Below are 23077 nucleotides of genomic sequence, written 5' to 3' on the forward strand. Positions count from 1 at the left end.
ATCTTGTAATATAACGAATTATCCCCAAACTGAGTGGCTCTGGAATTCAGGTGGCTTGACTGGGCTCAGGCTCCCTCACGAGGTGGCCGCAGGATGTTGCCGTGGTCATCAGAGGTTTGACTGGAGCGAGAAAGTGACAGGGTCAGGATTTGAACCTGCGCCTTTCTGACCCAAGCCCACTCAGCCGTGCCTCTCTGTTTATGGCCCTGTGCCTCCAGATGATGAGCTGTCTCATGGTGATGCCTGCATCGTGTGGAGCCCAGCATGTTCCAGCTGGCACGAGATTGAGTCCTTCTCAGAGGATGTTTTAAGGTTGATAGACACCAAAATCTGCAGATTTCTGTCTCCTTATAAGTTTGCTTCTAGTTGAAAAGGACCCTTTTTGTTGAAACGCAGTGCTTACAGTGATGCTTGATGAGAGATGGCCCTGCTATGTATTATCTCCAGTCCATTAGGCGTATACCTCAAAGGTCTGGGCACCTATTTTGTGGTTCAGATCAGTGGTCTGCTGGCAAATGTTTAACAGTTCCAGAAGGAAAAATGCTCTTGAGTTGTAGTGTTTGCCAGTTTCCATGGTGTAAATCCTCCCTCCGTGGTAGATTTCAAGCTTCCATTGTCATGGTGCTAAACATGGAGTTGGGAAGGGATGTGAACAGTTGGTTCTCACAAGCCGCCTCCTGCACACCTATGGTCCCGATCAACCCCTCCGGTCACATTATTCAACCGCACTGCATCGTGCAGAGAATTAAATGATTGTTATACTCGTTCAATTCCCTTTGGAATTCAGTGAGCTGGGCTCTTAGGGTGTCAGTCATTCCAGAGTTCAGAGACCCTTGGTTACCCCGGAACCAGCCCCCAACCTGCTCCATTCCCGTCTGAATGCGTGTTTAATCTGCTTGTGACCGGAGCCCCACCCCGCCTATACCAGGCTTTGTACCTGCAGCTGTGGCTGCTGGGAAGAGGCTGCAGGGCAGAGGTGAACAGCATCTACAGGTGCCAGCCATCTAGGGCTGAACCCGCTCCTGCCACACACCCCCCAGATTGGATGGATGAAATGCATCGATAGCTATAAGACGCTTGCAACAGGACTGACACGCAGTAGGTGCGCGTAAGTGGCAGTTACCATCATCACCATCGTCACTGCGGTGATGACTCTGGGATGTATAAGGACCGTCGCAGAGCTCTGTGGCTGCTCACTCTTGCTGGTTCTGTTGACAGTTTGTCCACTTGTCCCCTTTTCTCTTCATTCAACTCACAGGCAGTGAGGCCCCATGTGGAGATGAATCGCCCGTGATCTCCACCCCCAGGACCTCACATTCTAAGTGGGGAAACAAGACCATCACACTCAAGTGTCACTGTGTGTTTTAGATGGGATGGTGTTGTATGTGCAAGACCACCGGGGCACCATGGAAGGAGACTCAGGAAAGCCTTGAGAGGGCGCCTTAAGCGGAGCTGGGATGATAGAGAGGAGGATGATAGAGAATGGGCTTTCCAGGCAGAGGGTCTCCCAGAGCAGGAGCGTGGGGCAAGGGGGTAAAAGATAGTGGAGCATTTGGCTGCATGGGGTGGGTAGGATGTGGAGGTTTCCATGACAGCCAAGGCCAGGGAGGCAAGGAGAGGCCAGACTAGGGGGCCTTGAATGTCCAGCTGGGGGCTTCGGCTTCATCAGGAGGCAGGAAGCAGTGTGCCAGTCTCTGGCCCTGGGCAGCAATGGTCCATCATTCCTACCATCTGGGGCCGGACGGGAGATTCATTATAGAAGCTCAGTTTCTTCCCATGGGCCTGGCAGAGCAGACTGGATGACATTTTTCCCCTTCTCCCAGGTACCAGGGCAAAGAGGGCTGGGCCCCAGCCTCCTACCTGAGGAAGAGCAGCGGGGAACCCTTACCCCCGAAGCTGGGCCCTGGCTCACCTGCCCACGTGGGCGTCCTGGAGCTCGATGGCGTCTCCCGGCAGCAGAACTCAGGGGGCCGGGAGAAGGAGCTGCTGAACAACCAGAGGGATGGCCGGTTTGAGGGCCGCCCCGTGCCCGACAGTGACATCAAGCAGAGTAAGTGGAGCCCACCTGGCTCCCAGAGGCATGCCAGGCTCTGTGTCCAGATCTGCTCACGTGCTGTCCCTCACCCTCACAGCAGCCCCGCGGCCCTCCATCCTGTAGATGAGAAAATGGGCTCATGGCCCCAGGTCACTTGTTCCCAGATCATTCCACCAGCAAGTTGAAGAACCTGAGTGGAGAGATGTGGCTCTCCTACTCAAACTGTGGTTTTTCCACTGTCTCGTGATAATCACCAGACCTCCTGTTTCACACACCCCTACCATGTGCCAGGAATGTTACAATCAGTCTCACTGATCCTTTATAACAACCTTTGTAGGACTCACTGCTTTTGTTTTACAGATTAGGAAGCAGAGGGATGAAGTGGTTTGTCCAAGACTGCCCAAACAGTGCACAGTGGGGCTTGAGCCCACATCCTTCTGACTCTGCAGGGCCTTATTTCTGAGCCTAGGGAAGAAAAAATGGACCCTGTGTTGGGTTTACTCCAAAGATAGTTCTTTACTTACCTTGCTTTTCAGAACTTTGTTGTATATATTTTACAATTGAATGTTCCCGGCACACCTGAGAGTAGATTGTCTGGCCACATTCCATTGGCTAGACCTAGTCAGAGGATGAGATGGTTGGATGGCATCACTGACTCAATGGACATGAGTTTGAGCAAGCTACAGGAGTTGGTGATGGACAGGGAAGCCTGGTGTGCTGTAGTCCATGGGGTCACAAAGAGTCAGACACCACTGAGCAACTGAACTGAACTGAGTCCCGTGGCATTACCTAGCTGCAACGGAGTCTGGGAAATGTAGTCTTTATGTAGGCAGTCAAGTGTCTGGCTAAAATTCTGCTGCTGTTTATTCTAATAGGAGACAGAGGAAATGGGTATTTAAGAGTTTAGCAGTTTCCCCACCCCAGCTGCCAAACCACCCCTCTGTGTAGACTCATACTAAATCAGCTCTGGCAGCCTGTGGGTGCCTTCCTCAATAGTCTGCCTTTAGCCAGGAGCATTGGCCCACTGCAGAGTCATCCTCTTCCTGACCCAGAGCAGGGGAGCCCAATTCCAGAGTAAAAACCCCTGAAATCATCAGTCCAAGTTTGTTTGGTTCTGTTTATGCATTATTTAATTTGGGTTTGCTCTGGAGCCAACAAAGACAGGGGCAGTAACATTAATGCGTCCCTGCCACATGCCGAGAGCTGAGCCTGTACCGTTGACTTTCATCTCCACCGCTACCTCCAGGAGGCAGGCGTTATCCCCACTCCTCAGAAGAGGGCCACATGGCTCAAAGTCACATAAGTTTTTGCCTTTCCTGGAAGGCTTTCTGTCGCTCCAGGACTCAGAAGCATCCCCTCGCTGATAGAATCTTGGACCCAGTCTGTGTGGCCCCGCCCCCGCCAGGCTCCTCCCCCAGGAAGGGTCACGGCTGCTCCCTGATGCCTGTGCAAATCGTGATACCTCATCTCCTGCAGGGGAGGTTAGATCTGTCTTGGTGTCCACCTCAGGGATTATGTTCATCGTGTGTGAAACAAGATCTCGTCTCTTTATAGGATCACCCAAGATGAGGCAGAGGCCCCCTCCTCGCCGGGATATGACCATAGTAAGTGGACCCTTGCAACTGGGGAGCCAGCCCCTGGCCGAAGACTGGCCCCCCACATTCACCTCACCCTTCCCAAAGTTGCGTTCTTTTACACGGCAGCCTTGTGACGCTAATCCCATTGACAGGTGGAGGAATGCAGGACCCAGAGATCACACAGTCTGCTTATGGCTTTGTGACAGTTAGGCCTGGGCGTGTGCTCTCTGCCTTCTGAGCCCACTCTGCTTTGTCTTAAATGAGTCTTCTCCAGTAAGGTGACTTGAGACTGAAATAGAATGAGGCACACATTTCTCTTAGGGTGCCATTCTGGCATTTTGCTCTCATATTCCATTTTTAATTCTTAGGTACCTTTCTAAGCAGTACTGTGAAAAATGGGCCTCTCGTTTTTAGTGTCTGCCATCTACTGAGCACCTATTGGGTGCTAGGCAGAGTGCTCATATTTCACTACATGAAATCATCAAATGTTCATGCTGACCCCACGAGGTAGATCCTGTTATTATCCCCATTTTACAGGAGATGAAACTGAGGCTCTCAGGAGGGGAAGGGCTTTGCCCAAAATCTCGCCAATGTGTCTTGACTTGGAAACTTGTGTTCATTTCACAACCCTCGTTATCTCTTAAGTTCAGAGAATATTGTCTTGCACTCGATTTTCATGACTGTAGGCAAATGTCCCGTGTTTTTTCTTATCACCCTAAAGCAGAAGGGCCAGTGACGCATCTAGAAGATGATGATCTGAGCGATCCCCTTTGTTTTGTCCCTTAGAATCCAAATGGGCCCATCAGCACCCCTTGAAGGGTGATTGTGGGCCCCAGCCCCTTAGCCCCTTATTCAGCCTGGGGGATGCAGTTATATTGGATTTAACACTGTCTTTAATTGAACCAGCCTCGAGGTCTCAACCTGCCCAAGCCTCCCATCCCACCCCAAGTGGAGGAAGAGTATTACACCATTGCCGAATTCCAGACGACCATCCCTGATGGCATCAGCTTCCAGGCAGGCCTGAAGGTTGAGGTGAGTGGACCTGGTGTCCTTCTGCCTACTTGTGGTTCTTTTCTTTCTTAACTTTTTTTTGGAGTATAGTTGACTTGCAATGTTGTATTAATTTCTGTGATGCCAAAAAGTGATTTGGGTATATTGGGTTGGCCAAAAAGTTTGTTCAGGTTTTTGACAACATCTTACAGAAAAACCTGAACAAACTGTTTGACCAACCCAATAGTTACATATATTTTCTTTTTCATATTCTTTACCATATGGTTTATCACAGGATATTGAATATAGTTCCCTGTGCTGTTCAGGAGAACCCTGTTGTTTATCCGTACTACATGTAATACTTTGTATCTGCTGACCCCAGATTCCCAATTCATCCTTCCTTCTACTCCCTCATCTCCTTAGCAACCACAGCTGGGTTCTCTATGTCTGTGAGTCTATTTCTGCTTCATAGATAAGTTTATTTATGTCATATTTTATTTTTATTTTTTTATTATTAATTTTTTAAGTATTTATTTATTTGGCTGTGCTGGGTCTTAGTTGTGGCATGTAGAATCCAGTTCCCTGACCAGGTATCAAACCTGGGTACCCTATATTAGGCGCACAGAGTCTTACCCAGTGGACCAGCAGGGAAGTCCCTATTTATGTCATGTTAGATTCCACGCATAAGTGATATCATACCATATTTGTTTCTCTCCTTCTGACTTACTTCACTTAGTACAATAATTCTATGCCATCCATATCACTGCAGTTGGCATTCATTTTTTGTGAGTGGGTAGTACTCCATCATATCTCTATATATGTACACACACACTGTATCTTTATCACTTATCATTCATCTGTCAGTGGAATTCAGGTTGATTCTGTGCTTCGGCTGTGAATAGTGCCGCAGTGAACATTGAGTGCTTATCTTTTCGAGTTAGAGTTCTGTCTGGATGTATATCCAGAAGCGGGGTTGCTAAGTCATATGGCAAGTCTGTTTTTGGTTTTGTGACGAACTTCCTTACTGTTCTGTCAATGGCCGCACCCATCTATATTCCCACCAAGAGTGTGGGAGGCTTCCCTTTTCTCCACAGCCTCTCCAGCATTTGTTATTGTAGATTTGTAGATTTTTTTAATGATGGCTATTCTGACCCATGTGACGTGATACTTCATTGTAGTTTTGGTTTGCATTTCTCTAGTAATTAGTGATATTGAGCATCTTTGCATGTGCTTGTTGGCCATCTCTGTGTCTTCTTTGGAGAAATGTCTCTTTAGGTCTTCTGCCCTTTTTTCAGTTGGCCTGTTTGCTTTTTGTTGTTGAGTTGAATGATCTGTTTATTTATTTTGGAAATTGAGCCTTGTCAGTTGCATCATATGTAAATATTCTTTCCCAGTGGGCTGTCCTTTCCTTTAGTTCATGGTTTCCTTTGCTGTATACAAGCTTACACTACTTGTGATTCTTGGTCTAGGCACCAGCTCCTACTCCTGTGTGTTTTTAATTTTGGTAACAGCTTTATTGAGATATAATTCACATACCATACAAGTCAGTGGTTTAAGGTATAAAATTCAGTGGTTTTTTTAGTAGTTAGAGAGTTGTGCAACCATCACCATAATCAGTGTGAGAGCAGCTCATCACCCACGTAAGAAGCCCTGTGCACGCTCGCAGCCCCTCTCCACTTCTCCTCATTCCCTCTCAGTGCCCCTGCCCCAGCCCTAGGCAACCACTTCTCTGTTTTCTGTGTCCATAGATTTATTGATTTGGGGCCTTTCATATGCGTGGAATCATATACTATGTGGCCTTTGTGACTGGCTTGTATTGTTTTTATCACCTCCTTCCCTGCTTGCCTCTTCTCTCTCCTTTTATTTTCTCTCCTCTCCCATCTCTCTTCTCTTTCTCACGGGGTTAGAGCTTGAAGGGAAGTCCGTAATTAACGGAGAAGCAGTTGGGTGCCAGCCACAGCACTCAGCACCTCACAGGCTGTGTCTCCCTTAAGCATATTGTCATTTACTCTTATGAGGCAGGAATGGTTCAATCCCTGTTTTTCAGATGAGGAAGTTGTGGCTCAGAAAAAAAGGTGCTATTCAAAATCACACAGCCAAAAGGTGACAGAGTCAGGATTTGAACCTTGTCTGTCTCCAGATTAGAACCAGATGTATTGGCAGCCTGCTGTTTATCTGCCCAGGATTTGAGGATCTCAGGAGGATGGAGAGCATATCTGTTTTTACTTCTGTACCACCACAGCTAGCACAGTGGCTGGCACATGTGGACTTGCAATAAATCTTGTTAAATCAATGAAAATCCATCTCCCCACTAGCCTCCCACCAATACCCAGAAAACCAGGGAATGTTTTCCTCTTCATTCTTGCCTCTGACCCTGTCTGGTCCACAGTAGGTACTCAGAGAGCGTTCCCTTATGAACGCACATTTGAATGAATGGAGGATGCAGGGAGTGAGCAGATGGTCTTGAGCCAGTGATGAGTGTGGTATGTGTCCTCAGGGTCTTTTTTTTGGCCGTGCGGGGGCTTCCTTATGGCACGTGGGCTTCTCTGGTTGCCATGTGTGGGCTTCGTTGCCCCACAGCTTATGAGATCTTAGTGCCCCAACCAGAGACAGAACCCATGTGCCCTGCTTTGGAAAGCTGATCTTTTTTTTTTTTTAACTTCTTATTTTATATTGGGGTGTGGCTGATTCTGAAGCTGGAGCTCCAGTACTTTGGCCACCTGATGCAAAGTGCCGACTCATGGGAAAAGACCCTGATGCTGGGAAAGATTGAGGGCAGAAGGAGGGGGGGGAGACAGAGGATGAGATGGTTGGATGGCATCATTGACTCAATGGACATGAGTCGGAGCAAACTCCGGGAGATGGTGGACAGGGAGGCCTGATGTGCTGCAGTCCATGGGGTCACAAAGAATAGAGTCAGACAGGACCAAGCGACTGAACACCACCACTAGCTGATTAACAAACAATGCTGTAAATTTCAGGTGAACAGTCAGGGACTCAGCAATACACATGCATGTATCCATTCTCCCCCAAACTTCCCTCCCATCCAGACTGTGGAAGGTGGATTCTTAACCACTAGACCACCAGGGAAGTCCCCTAAGGGTCTTCAGTCCCTTTTCTAGACCTCCAAAGCACCCACCATTTTTCTCCAGCTCCGACACCTCCTGCCTCCTTCTCTCTTCTTCTCACGTCCTGGGACAGGGGCCCAGTGAGCCCAGGAGGAGATGCTTCCCATAGGTACATTGTGCACCTCTCCACCACTGATTCTGCCCAAGCTGCTCCAGAAACTTCTTAGACCCAGTGTTCTTCAGTCCATGCAGACATCAGGGGGGCTGTCTGAAGTGGTGTTTAAAGAACCTGAGTTGAAGCCTTTCAAACTTATTTTTATAAGATTCAAATCCCAATTCTCACAGAGAAACTGAGGGGACAGTAGAAATACCTCCAAGACTCTAAAAGGGTTTTTATCTGCTCCTATTATTTTTCTCCCAGTCTGTTCTTACTAACTTCAAGTCCACAGAGAAAACTCTCAAGATAACCTGCTTGGGTTTCAAGATAAATTCTATGCCCAGTTCTCCCATTTTGCTGTTGCAAAACATGTACGTTATTCGGATATGAAACATCTTTCCCCATCAAGGGCTGTTCCTCCTCCCACTACTGATCAGCCTTATTTTCACTGCTTTCCTCTGAACCCCTGCCCCGCATCTTTTGCTGTCTCTGCCTTTTGTTGTTGTTCAATCACCAAGTCATGTCTGATTCTCTGTGACCCCATGGACTGCAGCACGCTAGGCTTCCCTGTTGCTCTCTGCCTTTAACCTAGCTCTTAGCCCGCTACCTGCTTTCTCATGGAAGGCACTCAAGGCCATTCTTTGAATGAAACTTGGCATATCAAAATCCAACTTATTCTTCACATCCCTGCTTCGTCTGGGAAGCCTCCCTGGGTTCACAATGGTGTCCCTTCTCCACCCTTTTGGTGGTTTCTGTGGGGATGTGTGGGCTTCCCAAGTGGCTCAGTGGTAAAGAATCCGCCTGCCAACGCAGGAGGCATGGGTTTGATCCCTGGTTTGGGAAGATCCCCTGGAGGAGGAAATGGCATCCCACTCCAGTATTCTTGCCTGAAAGATTCCATGGACAGAGGAGCCTGGCATGCTGCCGTCCATAGCATTGCAAACACACACACATGCACGACGGGTCCATACATTTCAGTCCTTAACGAAGGGCAGGCCCTTATTTGTGTCCATAATGCTTTCTTGTTTTAATTCTGTTTTTGGCTGTGCTAGGTCTTTGTGGTTGCACACGGGCTTTCTCTAGTTGCAGCGAGCAGGGGAGTCTTCCCAGACCAGGGATCAGACCTGTGTCTCCTTCATTTGCAGGAAGATCCTTATCCACTTCACCACCAGGGAAGTCCCATAATGCTTTCCTGACATTATGAGGAATGAATGTTATTCTCCCCCATTCTTCAGTGATTGACTTTTGAATTCCAGTCATATTCCCTTGGCACGTTGAATAGATTATTCCATTCTCTTCTTGCATCGACCTTTGCTAGTGAGGTGCTGCTATCCACCTGTTCCTTGTTCTCTTTTTCATTAGCTGTCATTACTCTGATTTTCTCAGGAGTTCCTCACTGTCTTTAAAATGCTGACATTTCTCTAAAGCATGTCTAGGTTCCTTTCTTTATTTTTATCCTGCTCAACATATGGTGGATCTTTTCAATTGTAGGACTAGGAGATCTACCTATAAAATTTCCCAACTTCTACATAATTAAATATTGACTATCTTCACTCTTTTTATTCTTCCCCTCTGGAATGGTTATAAAACAGTGTGAGAACTCCATGTCTCTTAACTTTCCTTTCATATTTTTCATCTTCATCACTTTGTTCTGCATTCCTGGAATATTCTGCTTCATCTTTTAGTCCATTAATTGTTTTTTTTTTTTAACAACTTAGTCTCTTTCTTATTTTATTTCAGCAATTATCATTTTTATTTCCAAGAACTCTTACTGATTCTTTTTCATAGTTACCTGTTCATGTTTCACAATAGCCTATTCTTTCATGATTTCTATACTGTTCTTTATCTGTCTAAGAATATTAAATGTGTTATTGTTCATGATCTCTTTCCTCAATGTTAAATCCTTTGCAGTGGTATTGGTATTTATTTCAGTTCTTTTCATGGTGTTAGTACTTGGGCTCTACAAAAAGAGGCAACAGACAGTCAAAAGCCCAGCTGGGGAGTATCTCTAAGGGGCTGGTTGACTTCCAGTGGCTTCAGTGCCAGATTAGAGGCTATGAGCGGTGTCATGTCCCTGACCCAAGCTTACCTTTCCACTGTTTCCACTTGTGAGCAATCACGTCGTTCTCTCCACCTGCTTTACAGAAGTGGAATGAAGGTCACAGAGGGGTCAGCCAGCATGGTTGCTTCTGCCCTGGTGTCCCAGTTAATCAACCCCCGGTGACTCGCCCCTGAACCTCACTAATCCCAGATTCTGCCTCCTTGAAGCTTGGCAGGCCTTTTGCAGCAGGACCCCCTCTAGCATTCCTGGGCCACTGCCCCCACTTACAGCTTCCATCCATTCCTGGTCCACTCGCTTCTTCTCTGCCTCCTTCTGAGCTTGGCTTTGTGTTCATTTATTCGTTTCCTGGCTCTACTGCACTAAAAGGAAACTGCTGTTCATTCCATCTCCCATCTTGAAACCAGAAGTCCACTTTGCAAATTATAAAAGTGTTTTGTTTTTTTCCCCAAGAGTGCTGAAAACCATGATAAAACCTTTTCCTTTAAGACTACGAGTTTCCAGCATTTTCTGCAAACACACACCACTGTTTGAGCATGCCAGCTTACAGGACATTTGCTGATAAGTACCAGCACTCATTGGCTTAGAACGTTACAAAATCCACCAGGGAATCCCAGACATTGTGCTGATGCTGAGGGCTGACTGTGTGCCATAGGGAGTGAGTGGATCCTTGGGGTTTTCTGGGGTGCTGGGGAGTCTCCCTTCAAGGCCCCACCCCCACTTCAAGCAGACCCATTCCCCTTTCTTGTTTCTGGCTTTTATCCTGTCTGTTTTTGCTCAGGCTGAGCCAATAAATAGCTTACATACCCTGCATTCTTTTCCAGAAGCACAGATGTAACCCATCCTTGAAACTTCTCTGCTTTATTGTTCTATGATGTTGGCATAGGTTCTGCCAGTGGTGACTTAAAGGACTCGGGTGACAAATAGTTGTCCCTAGAGTTTTTGATTTAACCAAGTACTCTTCTCTTAACATGATAAACACTGTCACCCTTTGTTTTCTTCTCTTTCAGTTTTGCTTCCTGATTCAATTCAACACCATCTTAGTGTTCAGAATTCATTAATGGAAGCACAGTATTCTAGCAGTATAGCTGTAGGAATACCTTGGTTCTTTGTGTGGTCTGTGTATCTTCAAGCATGTTTTACTAATGATGTTATGATGATACAGGCACTTATCTGTGCCAGGTCCCTTATATCCTTGATAACTAATCTTCACAGATGTCCCAAGAAGTTGATGATATGTTCAGCCCATTTTATACATGTATTTGAGAGAAAGAGAAGTTAGGTAAATGTCCAACGTTACATAGCTAGAAAGTGGTGGAGCTGGGATTTGAGCTTAGATATCTCCTTTCTTAAAGTCCATGCTCTTTTCTTTCATCTCCATTCTTGTGATTTTGCATTTGCTTTTACAAGCCAACCTTGGAGATATTGCAGGTTCAGTTCCGGACTTCCACTATAAAGCCAAATTACAATAAAGCGAGTCATGTGAATGTTTTGGTTTCCCAGTGCATATAAAAATTATTTTGGGACTCCCCGGTGCTCCAGTGATTAGGGCTCTACGCTTCCACTTTAGGGACGGTGGGTTCAGTCCCTAGTCAGGGACGTGTTAAAGATACGCTTGCCATGTGCCTGCTGCATTCCCAGTGCTCTCCCCTGAAGTTTAATTACTAGTAGATAACATTTTCCCTTCTTTACCAAAATTTACCAAACATTTTGGAGCCAAAAATGTTTGGCTTCACACAGTGGAGCCCAAAAAATATGTTATGTTGACACTACACTGTAGTCCATTAAGCTCTATGTCTAAAAAAATGTGCAGACTTTAATTTAAAAAATACTTAATTGCTAAAAAAATGTTAACAGTCATCTGAAGCTTCAGTGAGTCATAATCTTTTTGCAACAATGACATCAAAGATCACTGATCACAGATCACCATTACTCATATGATAACAATGAAAAAGTTTGAAATACGGTGTTATTCAGTCACTAAGTCCTGTCCAACTCTCTGCAGCCCCCCAGGCTCCCCTGTCCTTCACCATCTCCCTGAGTTTGCTCAGATATATGTCCATTGAGTCAATGATGCTATTTAACCGTCTCATCCTCTGCTGTCCCCTTCTCCTCTTGCCTTCAGTCTTTCCCAGCATCAGGGTCTTTTCATGAATCAGCTATTGGCATCAGGTGGCCATAGCATTGGAGCTTCACTTTCAACATCAGTCCTTCCAATGAATATGCAGGGTGATTTCCTTTCGGATTGACTGGTTTGACCTTCCTGCAGTCCCAGCAATTCTCAAGATCCTCTCCAGCACCACAATTTGAAAGCACCAGTTCTTTAGCACTCAGTCTTCTTTATGGTCCAACTCTCACATCTGTACATGAATACTGGGAAAACCATAGCTTTGACTATATGGACCTTTGTTAGCAACGTGATGTTTTTTAATACTTTTTAATATGCTTTTTAATACAGCTTTTTAATATGCTGTCTAGGTTTGTCATAGCTTTCCTTCCAAAGAACGTGCGTCTTTTAATTTCATGGCTGCAGTCACTGTCCACAGTGATTTTGGAGCCCAAGAAAATAAAATCTGTAACTGCTTCCATTTGTTCCCTGTTTGCCATGAAATGATGATACTGGATGCCATCATCTTAGCTTTTTGAATGTTGAATTTTAATCAGCTTTTTCACTCTCCTCTTTCACCCTCATCAAGAGACTGTTTAGTTTTCTCTTCTTTTTCTGCCATTAGAGTGGTATCATCTACATACCTGAGATTGATATTGCTCCCAGCAATCTTGATTCCAGCTTGTGCTTCATCTAGCTCAGCATTTTGCATGATGTACTCTGCATATAAATTAAATAAGCAGGGTGACAGTATACAACCTTGTCATACTCTTTTCCCAATTTTGAACCAGTCAGTTGTCTCATATTCAGTTTTAAGTGTTGCTTCTTGACCTGTATACAGTTTTCTCAGGATACAGGTAAGGTGGTTTGGTGTTCCCGTCTTTTTAAGAATTTTCCACAGTTAGTTGTGATCCACAGAGTCAAAGGCTTCCCTGATGGCTCACCATGTAAATAATCTTCCTGTAATGCAGGAGACACAGGAGCCGCGGGTTCGAACCCTGGGTGTGGAAGATCCTTTGGAGGAGGAAATGGCAACCCAGTTCAGTATCCTTGCCTGAAAAACCCCGTGGACAGAGAAGCCTGGTGGACTACAGTCCACAGGGCGGCAAAGAGTCAGACAGGACTGAGCGACTAAGCGCTGGCACACACACACGTGCAGTTGGGGGCTTCAGCAGGATCACTGGAAAGGAAGTCAGTGTTTTTCTGGAATTCCCTAGCTTCCCCTATGAGCCAAGGAACGTTGGCAAATTGATCTTTGGTTCCTCTGCCTTTTGTAAACCCAGCTTGTACATCTGGAAATTCTCAGCTCACATGCGGATGCAGCCTAGCTTGAAGGATTTTGAGCATAACCTTGCTAGCATCTGAGATGAGGACAACTGAACAGTAGTTTGAACATTCTTTGGCATTGCCCTTCTTTGGGATTGGAATGAAGACTGACCTTTTCAGTCCTATGGTGAGAATGACCAAAATGTGCCAGGAAGATATGAAGGGAGCAACTGCTGTTGAAAAAATGGCACCAATAGAGTTGCTCAATGCGGGGTTCACAGACCTTCAATTTGTTTAAAAAAAAAAAATGCAGGGTCTCTAGCACACAGTCGAGTGAGGCACAGGAAAACAAGATGTGTCTGTATTCACAGCAGCTCTTCACTTCTCTCTAGTAAATGAAACTACCATCCGTGACGGGTAAGAACACAGGTACATGGGGCTTCACGGGGGTCCAGGGGGCCTGGGTTCCACCCCGGGTCAGGGAACTCGACCCCACAGGCCGCAACTAAGAGATCACATGCTGCATCCAATGTTTACAGCTTCTGCCGCGGTACCTGGTAGAGTGTAAGCTTAACAAATCCTCACTGATGTATTAATTTGATTACTGTTCTGTTTTCATTTGCTCATGTACATACTTAGAGTTGTTAAATTTACGGATGTGCCAGCAATGACTTGTGTGCCAAGAATCACCTGTAATCATCACCAGAGCTAGCATGTGTTGATAAGGTGCTGGTGACTTCCATTTCTCATTACCCTTTCTGGAGAGACTCCAGTGGGACGTGTTAAATATATGCCTGCCACGTGCCTACTGCGTTCGCAGTGCTCTCCCCTGAAGTTTAATTCCTAGTAGGTAGCATTTTCCCTTCTGTACCAAGTCCTGCTGCACACACTCCCTTCTGTGGCGATCATGGAAACCCTGCGAGTGGGCGTGCTCCTTCTTCGCCTCCTCTCTGTTTCGTGGCGTGGCGTCTCAGGCCCGGGGCTGACCGGGGCTGTTCAGGCGGCCAGAACCGAGCCCGGCCTCTGCTCCTGCGCTGGGTCTGCGGCTGCCCTTCCTCTCTGGTCTGGGCAGCAGAGTGCAGCAGCAGAACTGCACCCACAGCCCTCAGCCTAGGCGGTTTCTCACCTCAGGCACCATTTCCCTCCCTCCGCCCCGAGCAGCGTCCACTTTCCAGGGCAGGGCTGGGTTGTGGTAAAGACTCAGGCTCGGGAGCCTGCTCCCCAGCCTTTGACTCCCACCTCCACCCCTGACATTCTGTGTGAGCCTCTGCGAGTTCTCAGCTCTCATGGGGCTTAGCTCTACATCTGTACAATGGTGTGAAAATCCCTGTCTTCTCGGACGGTTGTAATCATTAGTCAGCTCTCCTGTGCACAGAGCCTGCTGACGTATTGCTGTGTATTAGTTTGCTCCGGCTCCCCTCACAAAAGACCACAGACGGTTGGTTTAAACAGCAGAGGTGTATTTTCTCATATTCTTAAGGCTGGATGTTCCAGATCAAGGTGTCAGGTTTAGCCTCTCTCCTTGATTCACAGCCGGTCACCTCCCTGGGTTCACACGTGGTCTTCCCTCATTCTGGATGTTCTGTGTCCTAATCTCCTCTTATAAGGATAACAATTCACGACCCCACCCCAGCGACCCCATTTTAACCTAATTAGCTCTTTAAAAGTTCTGTTTTCAAATATAGTGACAGTCTAAGGTAGGGAGGTTAGGGCTTAGCGCATGAATTTGGGGGGCCTCAGTGCAGCCCATAATATGGAGCATGTACACCTTTCACCCATGTGAATTCAGCCACATGGTACTAAGCCAAAAGGAGACAGGAAACATAAGATCTTAAATAATACGAGTGATTCTACCCACCATTCCAGTCAATGAATGTGTGTTCCAGAGAGAAAGAGAGATGAGAGGGGAGTCTGTTTCACTTCCATCAGCATCGATTCCCCTGTATCCAAACATGAGCAGGTGTGACTCCCACAGTTAAGGATGCACATTTTTCATACACCTTGCCTGTAAATACCAGCCAGCTTCTTTATCTGGTGCTCAACCAAAGGAGTAATGACCAAGGCTAGTTTGGACTGTCCTGGGGGTTTGTCTTCAACCACTTCAGAATTTTAGCAGACACTGCTGGTGGCCTGCCCTGCATCCCAGCCCCCTGACTACTTCCCACCTCCTATGCTCACCTGAGGGCACCACCCAGAAAGGGGGAAGGTTAATGTCCAGGCGGTGGGGGGACCAGGAGTCAGGAGGTCAGTGTCCCCACCCCCAGTGTCTGATTCTGCACTGTCTCTCATAGGGTCCTGTTGGATTAAGCCCCACTGGCCTAGAGCCTTAACCTGTTCCTAAGTGGCTCTCCCTTCCCTCACTTGGGCTTCCTGGAATCATCTCTCAAATTAACTACCTGCAGCAGAGTTCATGTCTCAAGGACTGCTTTTGGGGGAATCCAAAAGTAGACAAGCACCTACCCCTGTGTAAGATGTTTCTTATACACAGCAGTGTCCATGGATGGTCCCCACCACCCCCATAGATACAGTCTGGGAACCTGCAGAATGTAAACAGTCTCTGATTCTAGAACCTCAGTTGCATGTAGTTCTCCCGGCCTGTCCTGGCCACCGGCCCTGCCTCTGTTCTTACTCTGCTTTCCTCTGCCCTACCTTTCAGGTGATCGAGAAGAACTTAAGCGGTTGGTGGTACATTCAGATCGAAGATAAGGAGGGCTGGGCCCCAGCAACCTTCATTGACAAGTATAAGAAGACTAGCAATGCCTCGAGACCCAACTTTCTGGCTCCCTTGCCCAACGAGGTGGCACAGCTCCGGCTGGGGGATGCGGCAGCAATGGAGAACAGCTCGGGCGGTGAAGCCAGCGGCCCCTCCCGGCCCCTGCCCGACGCCCCGCACGGCACGGGGGACTCGGGGACGCCGTGGGCCAAAGACTGGAAGGGCGGTAAGGAGGTGCTGAGGAAGGCGTCTTCAGACACGTCTTCGTGTGCAGGCTATGAGGAAATCTCAGACCCCGACCTGGAGGAGAAACCCAGCCTCCCTCCCCGGAAAGAATCCATCATCAAGTCAGAAGGGGAACTGCAGGAGCGGCAGAGAGTGGAGCAATTCAGGGGTTCTTCACCCAAGCCACCTGGCATGATCTTGCCAATGATCCCAGCCAAACACGCCCCGCCAGCCCGGGACAGCAGGAAACCAGAGCCCAAACCTGACAAAAGCAAGTTGTTCCAGCTGAAAAATGAGATGGGGCTGGAGTGCGGCCACAAAGTGTTGGCCAAGGAAGTGAAGAAGCCCAACCTGCGACCTATCTCCAGATCCAAAGCTGACCCGCCGGAGGAGAAGCCAGAAGCCGTTCCCCAGAACCTTTTCTTGAAGTCTAAACCTCAGGTTAGGCCAAAACCAGCTCCTTCCCCCAGGACAGAGCCACCTCAGGGCGAAGACCAAGTGGACATCTGTAACCTCCGGAGCAAGCTCAGGCCTGCCAAGTCCCAGGAGAAGGCCTCCGTAGATGGAGAGAGCAGCCACCAGGCGGGAGGAGGCCAGGATGGAGCCTTCGGTCGTGGCTTCCCTCCAGGGGAGGGGCCTGGCCGTCCCCAGGACAGGACGAGCAAGCAGGAGGGGCCCAGCCCAAAGGAGGCGCCCTGCAGAGCCCCTCCGAGGCCAGCCAAGACCACGGATCCTGTGCCCAAGAGCGCGCCGGTCCCTCTCCAAGAGGCTTCCCTCCAGAGACCTGTGGTTCCACCTCGGAGACCGCCACCCCCCAAGAAAACCTCCTCATCGTCTAGGCCCCTTCCAGAGGTCAGAGGTCCACCTCCAGACGTCAGAGGGCCCCCTCCAGACGTCAGAGGGCCACAGCGGGAGAGCAGTGAAGGCAAGGCAGCTCCTGCCCCAGGCCGGGCCCTGCTTGTCCCTCCGAAAGCCAAACCTTTTCTCTCCAACTCCTCAGGGGGCCAGGATGACATGCGAGGCAAAGGTGGGCCAGGGCCGCGGATGATGGGCAAGACGGGAGAAAACAAGGAGAAAGTGGCTGCAGGCCCCTTCCCCAACACCGACGGCCCAAAAGACTTGTACGTGGCCGTGGCCAGCTTTGAAGGCGACCAAGATACCAGCGGCTTCCAGGAGGGGACGGTGTTCGAGGTCCGGGAAAAGAACAGCAGCGGCTGGTGGTTCTGCCAGGTCCAGAGTGGGGCCCCATCCTGGGAAGGGTGGATTCCTTCCAACTATCTCAGAAAGAAGACCTAGCCGCCTCCTCTCATGCCTGGAGGTCTTGCACGTCCCTGCTGGCTTTACCCACATATTTAATATGCCTCTTAATTTATCATCCTCCACGCAGCATCAAAGGAAGGAAGACTGGAATACTGTGGTTTCTTTCCTGGGTGGAGAGTGATCCCTCCCATCACAGCATCCCCTGGAGGCTCCGAGGCCACACCCCTTTCTCTCAACATCCCTGCCTTAAGGCCAGTGGCATTGCCGCCCAGCAGCTCCCTGCCCACCCAGCAGTGGGACCCTGACTCTCTGAGGCTTCTGGGACCAGAACCCATCATCTGGAGAAACTGCAGAAAGGGTTTCTTGTTGCTCAGATCAGAGTCCTGAGAATGTCCCCAGCTTCCTACCCAGTTCATTCATGTCCAGCGACTTGATTCACTCGCCTCCCAAATGCCTGGTCCCAGAAAGAACTTTCTTGTAGAAGTCGGCTCCACTGCTGGTCCCAGGGAGTTGTCCTCTTCCCCAAGGCCTCAGGTCCCCGGGTCTCTCAGGTTCAAGCAGCTGCAGCTGCCCCAGGCATGGGGCCTAGAGGCCCGCCCAGCCGTCCTCCCTTCTGTGCTGGGACCCTGATCAGTTCTAGAGGAGTGCTGCCAGCTCCAAGCATGCTTCGCTTTTCTGCTGCAGACTCTGGTCCAACCCAAGGCATTTAAACAAGGGTCCCCAGTCTGCTTTTGGGGGGGCCTTTCACTTCTGCCTCCCTAGTACAAGAATCTCAAAAGTTTGTTTGAGAAAGGGAACCCTTTACAGGCCACGCGCCTTGGGAACTCCTCTTTGCTGAGTAGCTAATTGTTGCCAAACGCTGTACGTGGCGCTTTCCCTTCATGTGGAGCCCTCACAATAGCCCTCTCTGACCCGGTGTACCTGTTTTATAGATGAGGAAACTGGGGTTCAGTGTGCCCTGGGGCACAGTAGCTGGGAAGAGGAGGGAAGGGGGTGTGAGTCTAGGCTGGCCTGACTTCCATGCCTGTGCCCTGTGACAGCCAACCAGGCGGCGGAGAGGGAGATGCTGGCGGGCTGCCCGGGTGTGCGTCAGCGGGGCGACATGGCTGCTCCCGCTCCCACCACCCCTCCAACCCCTTGTGGCATCTGCTGAAGGCTGCCCTGCACCCCCACACCACCCAGGGGCTGCCCAGCACCCTGGTGTTGCCACAGAGCCCTGCTCCCTGCCTTTGTACTGGTGCCCCCCAGGGGATAGAGCATATGAAGCGAGGGCAGCCAAGGTGGTCTCACATGCCAGTCCCAAGGGGCCCCCGTGGCTCAAGGGCCAGAGGCTGGATCTCCAGCAGACAGCAGAGTTAAGCAGTAGCCCCATAGGGGGCCCAGGGTCCAGGCAGAACCTCTGTCTCTCCTGCTTCCTGCTGCTCTCTGGTCCTTGAAGAGTAGTTTTCTTTCTTTTCTTTTCTTTCCATGCACTCTGCCTCTCTGTGGTCTCGTGGGAAAGAACCCAGGGCAGCCCTTGCACCCATTTGGCTGATGTGGCTCACTGAGGCACATAGAGGCACAGCTACAGTACGGAACGAGAATCAGGACCAGGGTTTCTGGCTCCTAGCCCGCAGCCTGTGGCCCAGGTTGCCTGGGCTGGGGTGGGGCTGGGGCACGACGTGAGAGGGCAGCACCCGCCCTGTCCCCCCTACCCTGCAGGACAAGTAGTAGCCCCGTCCTGCCCAGAGACTCTGACTCAGAGTCATCTGCTGCTGTGTTCTTGTGGCTTCCTGGGGGGCTGCTTGCAGTGCCGAAGACTGATGTGCAAACAGTCCCCTTCCGCCCTCCCCCGACTCCCGCCCCCCCAGCCCCCGCCTCACTGCCACGTGGGCTGTGGATGCTGCTGCAGGAGAAGGAGCCTCCCCTGATCCCCAGGAGCATCTTTACCCCTTCCTTCAGCAGGTCCGTACATCCCCCACCCCAGAGTCTGGGACAGGGCTCCAAGCTTCCCTTGCAGCACCCCCTTGGCCCTTGGCCCTGTGCCCAGAACTCGAGTGGGGTCAGTAGCAGCCAGGGGCAGGAGGCAGAACGGGAGAGGGCCGCCCACCTCCAAGGTCCCCTCATTTGGGGGGAGGCCCTGTAGCATGTTTCCCTGAGTTTTTGACCCACATTGGTCTAAACACCATTTGTGAAGCTGTTATGTAGGATTTGACTACCTTTCAAAAGACAGAACTCTCAATTTTTTCCCCCAATTCTTTCTCTGCCTTCATGAAAGTTTTCTACTATTTTGTGAGCGCCTACTATATGCCAGGCGCTGAGTATAAACCAGGCCGTGGGTGGCTCCATGCCTGGCTGTGAAGAGCTTGGGCTCCTGGGTGCAGATTCCACTGAAGGGGTTTGTCTTTGACCTCGTCTCCTCCTCCCAGGGGTCAGCTAGGCAGGAAGGACAGCTTCTCCCTTTCCCAGGGCAGAAAGTTTTCCCTGCACTTGAAAGAATTCGCCTCTTATTATTATTCTGACATGAACTGAAGGTACTAAAGCCACGCTTCTCTCTGTTCACCATTCTTTCTTGAGGATGCCTCTGCAGCCTGAATCTCGTCTCTCCACTCTTCCTATCAACAGTGATGGCCCTTTCCCAGGCAGCCGCAGGGGATGGTCCCGGTGGCCAGGAGCTGGCCCTCACTGTCCTCACCTGGAGACTTAGGTTTACACCATCCAGGACTGTAGCCACCATTCTGTGAGCCTTTGATGGAACAAATGCAAACTTTCTGGACCTGGAGTCGCCACCGTGGCACCTGTCATAGGAATGGCATGGGGTCATGGGAGTATCTTCCGTGCCGAGCACCAGGCAGGTTACCGGTGCCTCAACACTCCCTCCTTTAACTTCCTCCTCACTTCAACCCTGTGAGGTGCATAGGATCAGCCCCAATCTGCAATGAGGACATTGGGGTTCAGAGGATGAAGTCACGTACCCAGCATCATCCAAACAGTGACCAAGCCAAGACTTGAATCTGGGAGTTTTTCTCCCCAGGGCCCATGACCTTTCCTCTGCCATCAGCAGTGAAATGACGGTGCTTTCAGGAAAGCAGTGACCCTCCTTCTTAATTTAGATTTTTCCTCCCTGGCCCCACAGTCACACATGTCAGTAGGTCACAGGCCAAATGCCAGTCCAAAAAAGGCAGGCATCCTTGGGATGGCTTTTATCTTCTGTCCTAGGGCAAAACTACAGCTCGTGGTAGTGCCAGATCTTTGGGGAAAACAGAGTTTTAGGACCACTGCTTGATAAAATAAGCCTTTGCTCAAGTTTTTTACTCTGAATTTATTTGCCATTTGATGGATTTATATCCTGGTCTCAGGATGAGACTTGGGGAGAGCTGGGCTGCAGCTCAAAGCACTTTTAATGCCTTGCGCTACCAGAGCCTCGCTGGAGCCCTGCCAGGCTTCCAGTAGGTGTGTTATGCGTCCTCCACAAAGCCTCTCCCTGTGATTGGTTTCTTAGGCCAAATTCCTGGCCTTAAAACATTTCTGGGCCCACTGGGGATTTCCTCATCAAGTAGAATGTAGGAAAACAAACTTGCCACATTAAAGGACCAATGCAAAATCTCCCCCAAAGTTTGGAAGGCCCTGTGCTTAGGCTGAGAGATGGGACATTCTAGTATTTACTCAGTTTGTTCTGAATGGGATGGAGAAGAAATGGCTCCTGCCCTCAAGTAGCTGCCAAGTCAGCATCAAGAACAGGAGTGTGCGTGGCTCGGCTCAGCTCCCATCCTGTTTCCGAGTCTCGGGCTGCTCTCTGGGAGGTCTTGCCCTTCACTTTGGGCTGTGACATTGGACACAAAACAGCCTGAGTCACGTGTGGCAGTCTTGTCCCCTCCTCGATTGTCCAGGCCCATCCTTCGGGGCTTCTGCTGCAAACAGCCATATATACCATAGACCAAAGATGACCTGTCATCAGACCGTGGGGCCTGAAAGAGGAGGAGACTGGCTGGCACTGAGGCCTGAGGGGGCAGAGAGCCCTCCCTTGGCCTGGAGGAAGTGCTCCTGCCTTGGCTAAGGTTCTCACATCCGATGCGCCTCAGCCCGTGAAGATCACGGAGCTGTGGAGTTGCAGGGTTAAATCCAATGGGCCCCAGGGTGGTCCAAACCCAGATTGTACCATCCAGCCCCGTGGGGGCAATGTCTGCTTTCTGGTACCACCTTGCCAAGTTCTCAAGCCACCCATTGTGTCTCAGCATCCTACCTTCTCTCCCGTTTTTATCTATCCTCTGTTCCAAAGTCAGCCTTTTTGGCTCCAGTCAGGGACAAGGGACTCAACTTCTGCTGTCTTTGAAGAGACCAAACCCAGTGCCACAGCCAGCATCCTTCGCTTTCGGGTCTCCTATAAACATACGGAAGGAGGTGCCCCCGCCAGGCTTATTACAGCAATAAGCAGTTCTAACACAACTAAAGGTGTCCATATTTTATCCCAGAGTGTGCCTGTCTATGCCATTGTGCCCGAGAACTTGTTAGTAGCCACACCCCCTTCATTCTCAGGGGGTGATGACACCATGGTCACCTTGGCTACGGCCCACATTTCCTGCTGCAGGAAGCCACCAAGTAACGAGGCCCTTTCTGGCATGCCTTCGGGAGCAGTGGGCACTGACATTGTCCACCGCCTGGCATCTGCTCCCAGGATGACGCTGGAGATCTCTGGGTATCTCAGCACTCCTCGTACCCGTGGCAACACACAAAAAAATACATGAGCATATATAATGTGAGGGGGAGGGTGAGGAACAATGAATTAGCTGTAGCATGTATAAACTATATACTTTACCATTAGACTTTTTCCTTTCTTTTTTTTTTTTTTTTAATAAAAAAGAGTGCTTGACTGGTTTCAAGCTTCATTGTGAAGATGTGTCTATGGATTTTATTTGGCTGAAGAAAGGGTGAGTAGCTTTGTGCCCTCACATCTTGGCCTGGATTCGAAGATCAAAAAACAGGAGCCTGTGTGAGCTCAGTTTGGGCATTGCACAGAAATAGGGGTGACTTCTCTCTGGGCTCTTGTGCACTTTGATTCTTTTAACTGCAGCATTCAGAAACCAAGAGAAAACGTCTTTGTATTTGCTGGGTGTTTCCTCCATCTTGGCCTGGTGTATAAAGATGGAAAACTTTATGTGTCCGGGGAGTTTGGACCTCTCTCTAGCATTGCCTGCTGATGGGCAGGGAGGGTGGTGGGTGTAGTCAGGGTTGGGACTGCCCAAGCTCCTTGCTCCTGGGAGGCGGAGAGCACTGCCTGATGTTTTAAGGCTTTCCCAAGGGCTGAGCTAAGAAAAAGCCAACCACCAGTGTGGAGCCTTCTTGGTCCCAGGTGAATCTTTAAACAAAAGGACACAACCACCCACCTTCCTAGGAACAGAACAATGGAACCAAGCAGAGTCCCTGCACAGAAGAACTTCAAGAGGGAGCATTTATATACAATATTCATCCCGCCTTGGAGGAAACAGTCTAAAGCAGTGATCTTCTGGTGCATCTTATTTAAGAATCATCTTCGTTCATATAGTAAACTCTGTTCCCATAAGAAAAGTCATTATGTGGTTTACCCCCTACTCCTTCCCCTCCCCCCTCCACCCTCTGCCTCCCCAACAAGAAGCATTTTCTC

General features: G+C 49.4%; 1 protein-coding gene across 3 annotated transcripts in view; it reads left to right on the forward strand.

Moving 5' to 3' along the window:
• Positions 1 to 23077, forward strand: part of SH3PXD2B (SH3 and PX domains 2B) — a 121838-nt gene that overhangs the window by 94073 nt on the left and 4688 nt on the right. For 2 of the 3 annotated variants that reach the window (XM_070476832.1, XM_070476833.1), the window contains 4 exons: positions 1824 to 2050; positions 3590 to 3639; positions 4519 to 4644; positions 15916 to 22329. In XM_070476832.1, the coding sequence (XP_070332933.1) occupies positions 1824 to 2050; positions 3590 to 3639; positions 4519 to 4644; positions 15916 to 17493 (1981 nt within the window). In that variant the 3' untranslated portion in view covers positions 17494 to 22329. Of the gene's footprint in view, positions 1 to 1823; positions 2051 to 3589; positions 3640 to 4518; positions 4645 to 15915; positions 22330 to 23077 lie in introns of those variants that run through there. The other variant, XM_070476834.1, reaches the window with a different exon arrangement.

Source organism: Odocoileus virginianus, chromosome 14 (genome assembly GCF_023699985.2).
Source record: "Odocoileus virginianus isolate 20LAN1187 ecotype Illinois chromosome 14, Ovbor_1.2, whole genome shotgun sequence".
NCBI classification, from domain to species: Eukaryota; Metazoa; Chordata; class Mammalia; order Artiodactyla; family Cervidae; genus Odocoileus; species Odocoileus virginianus.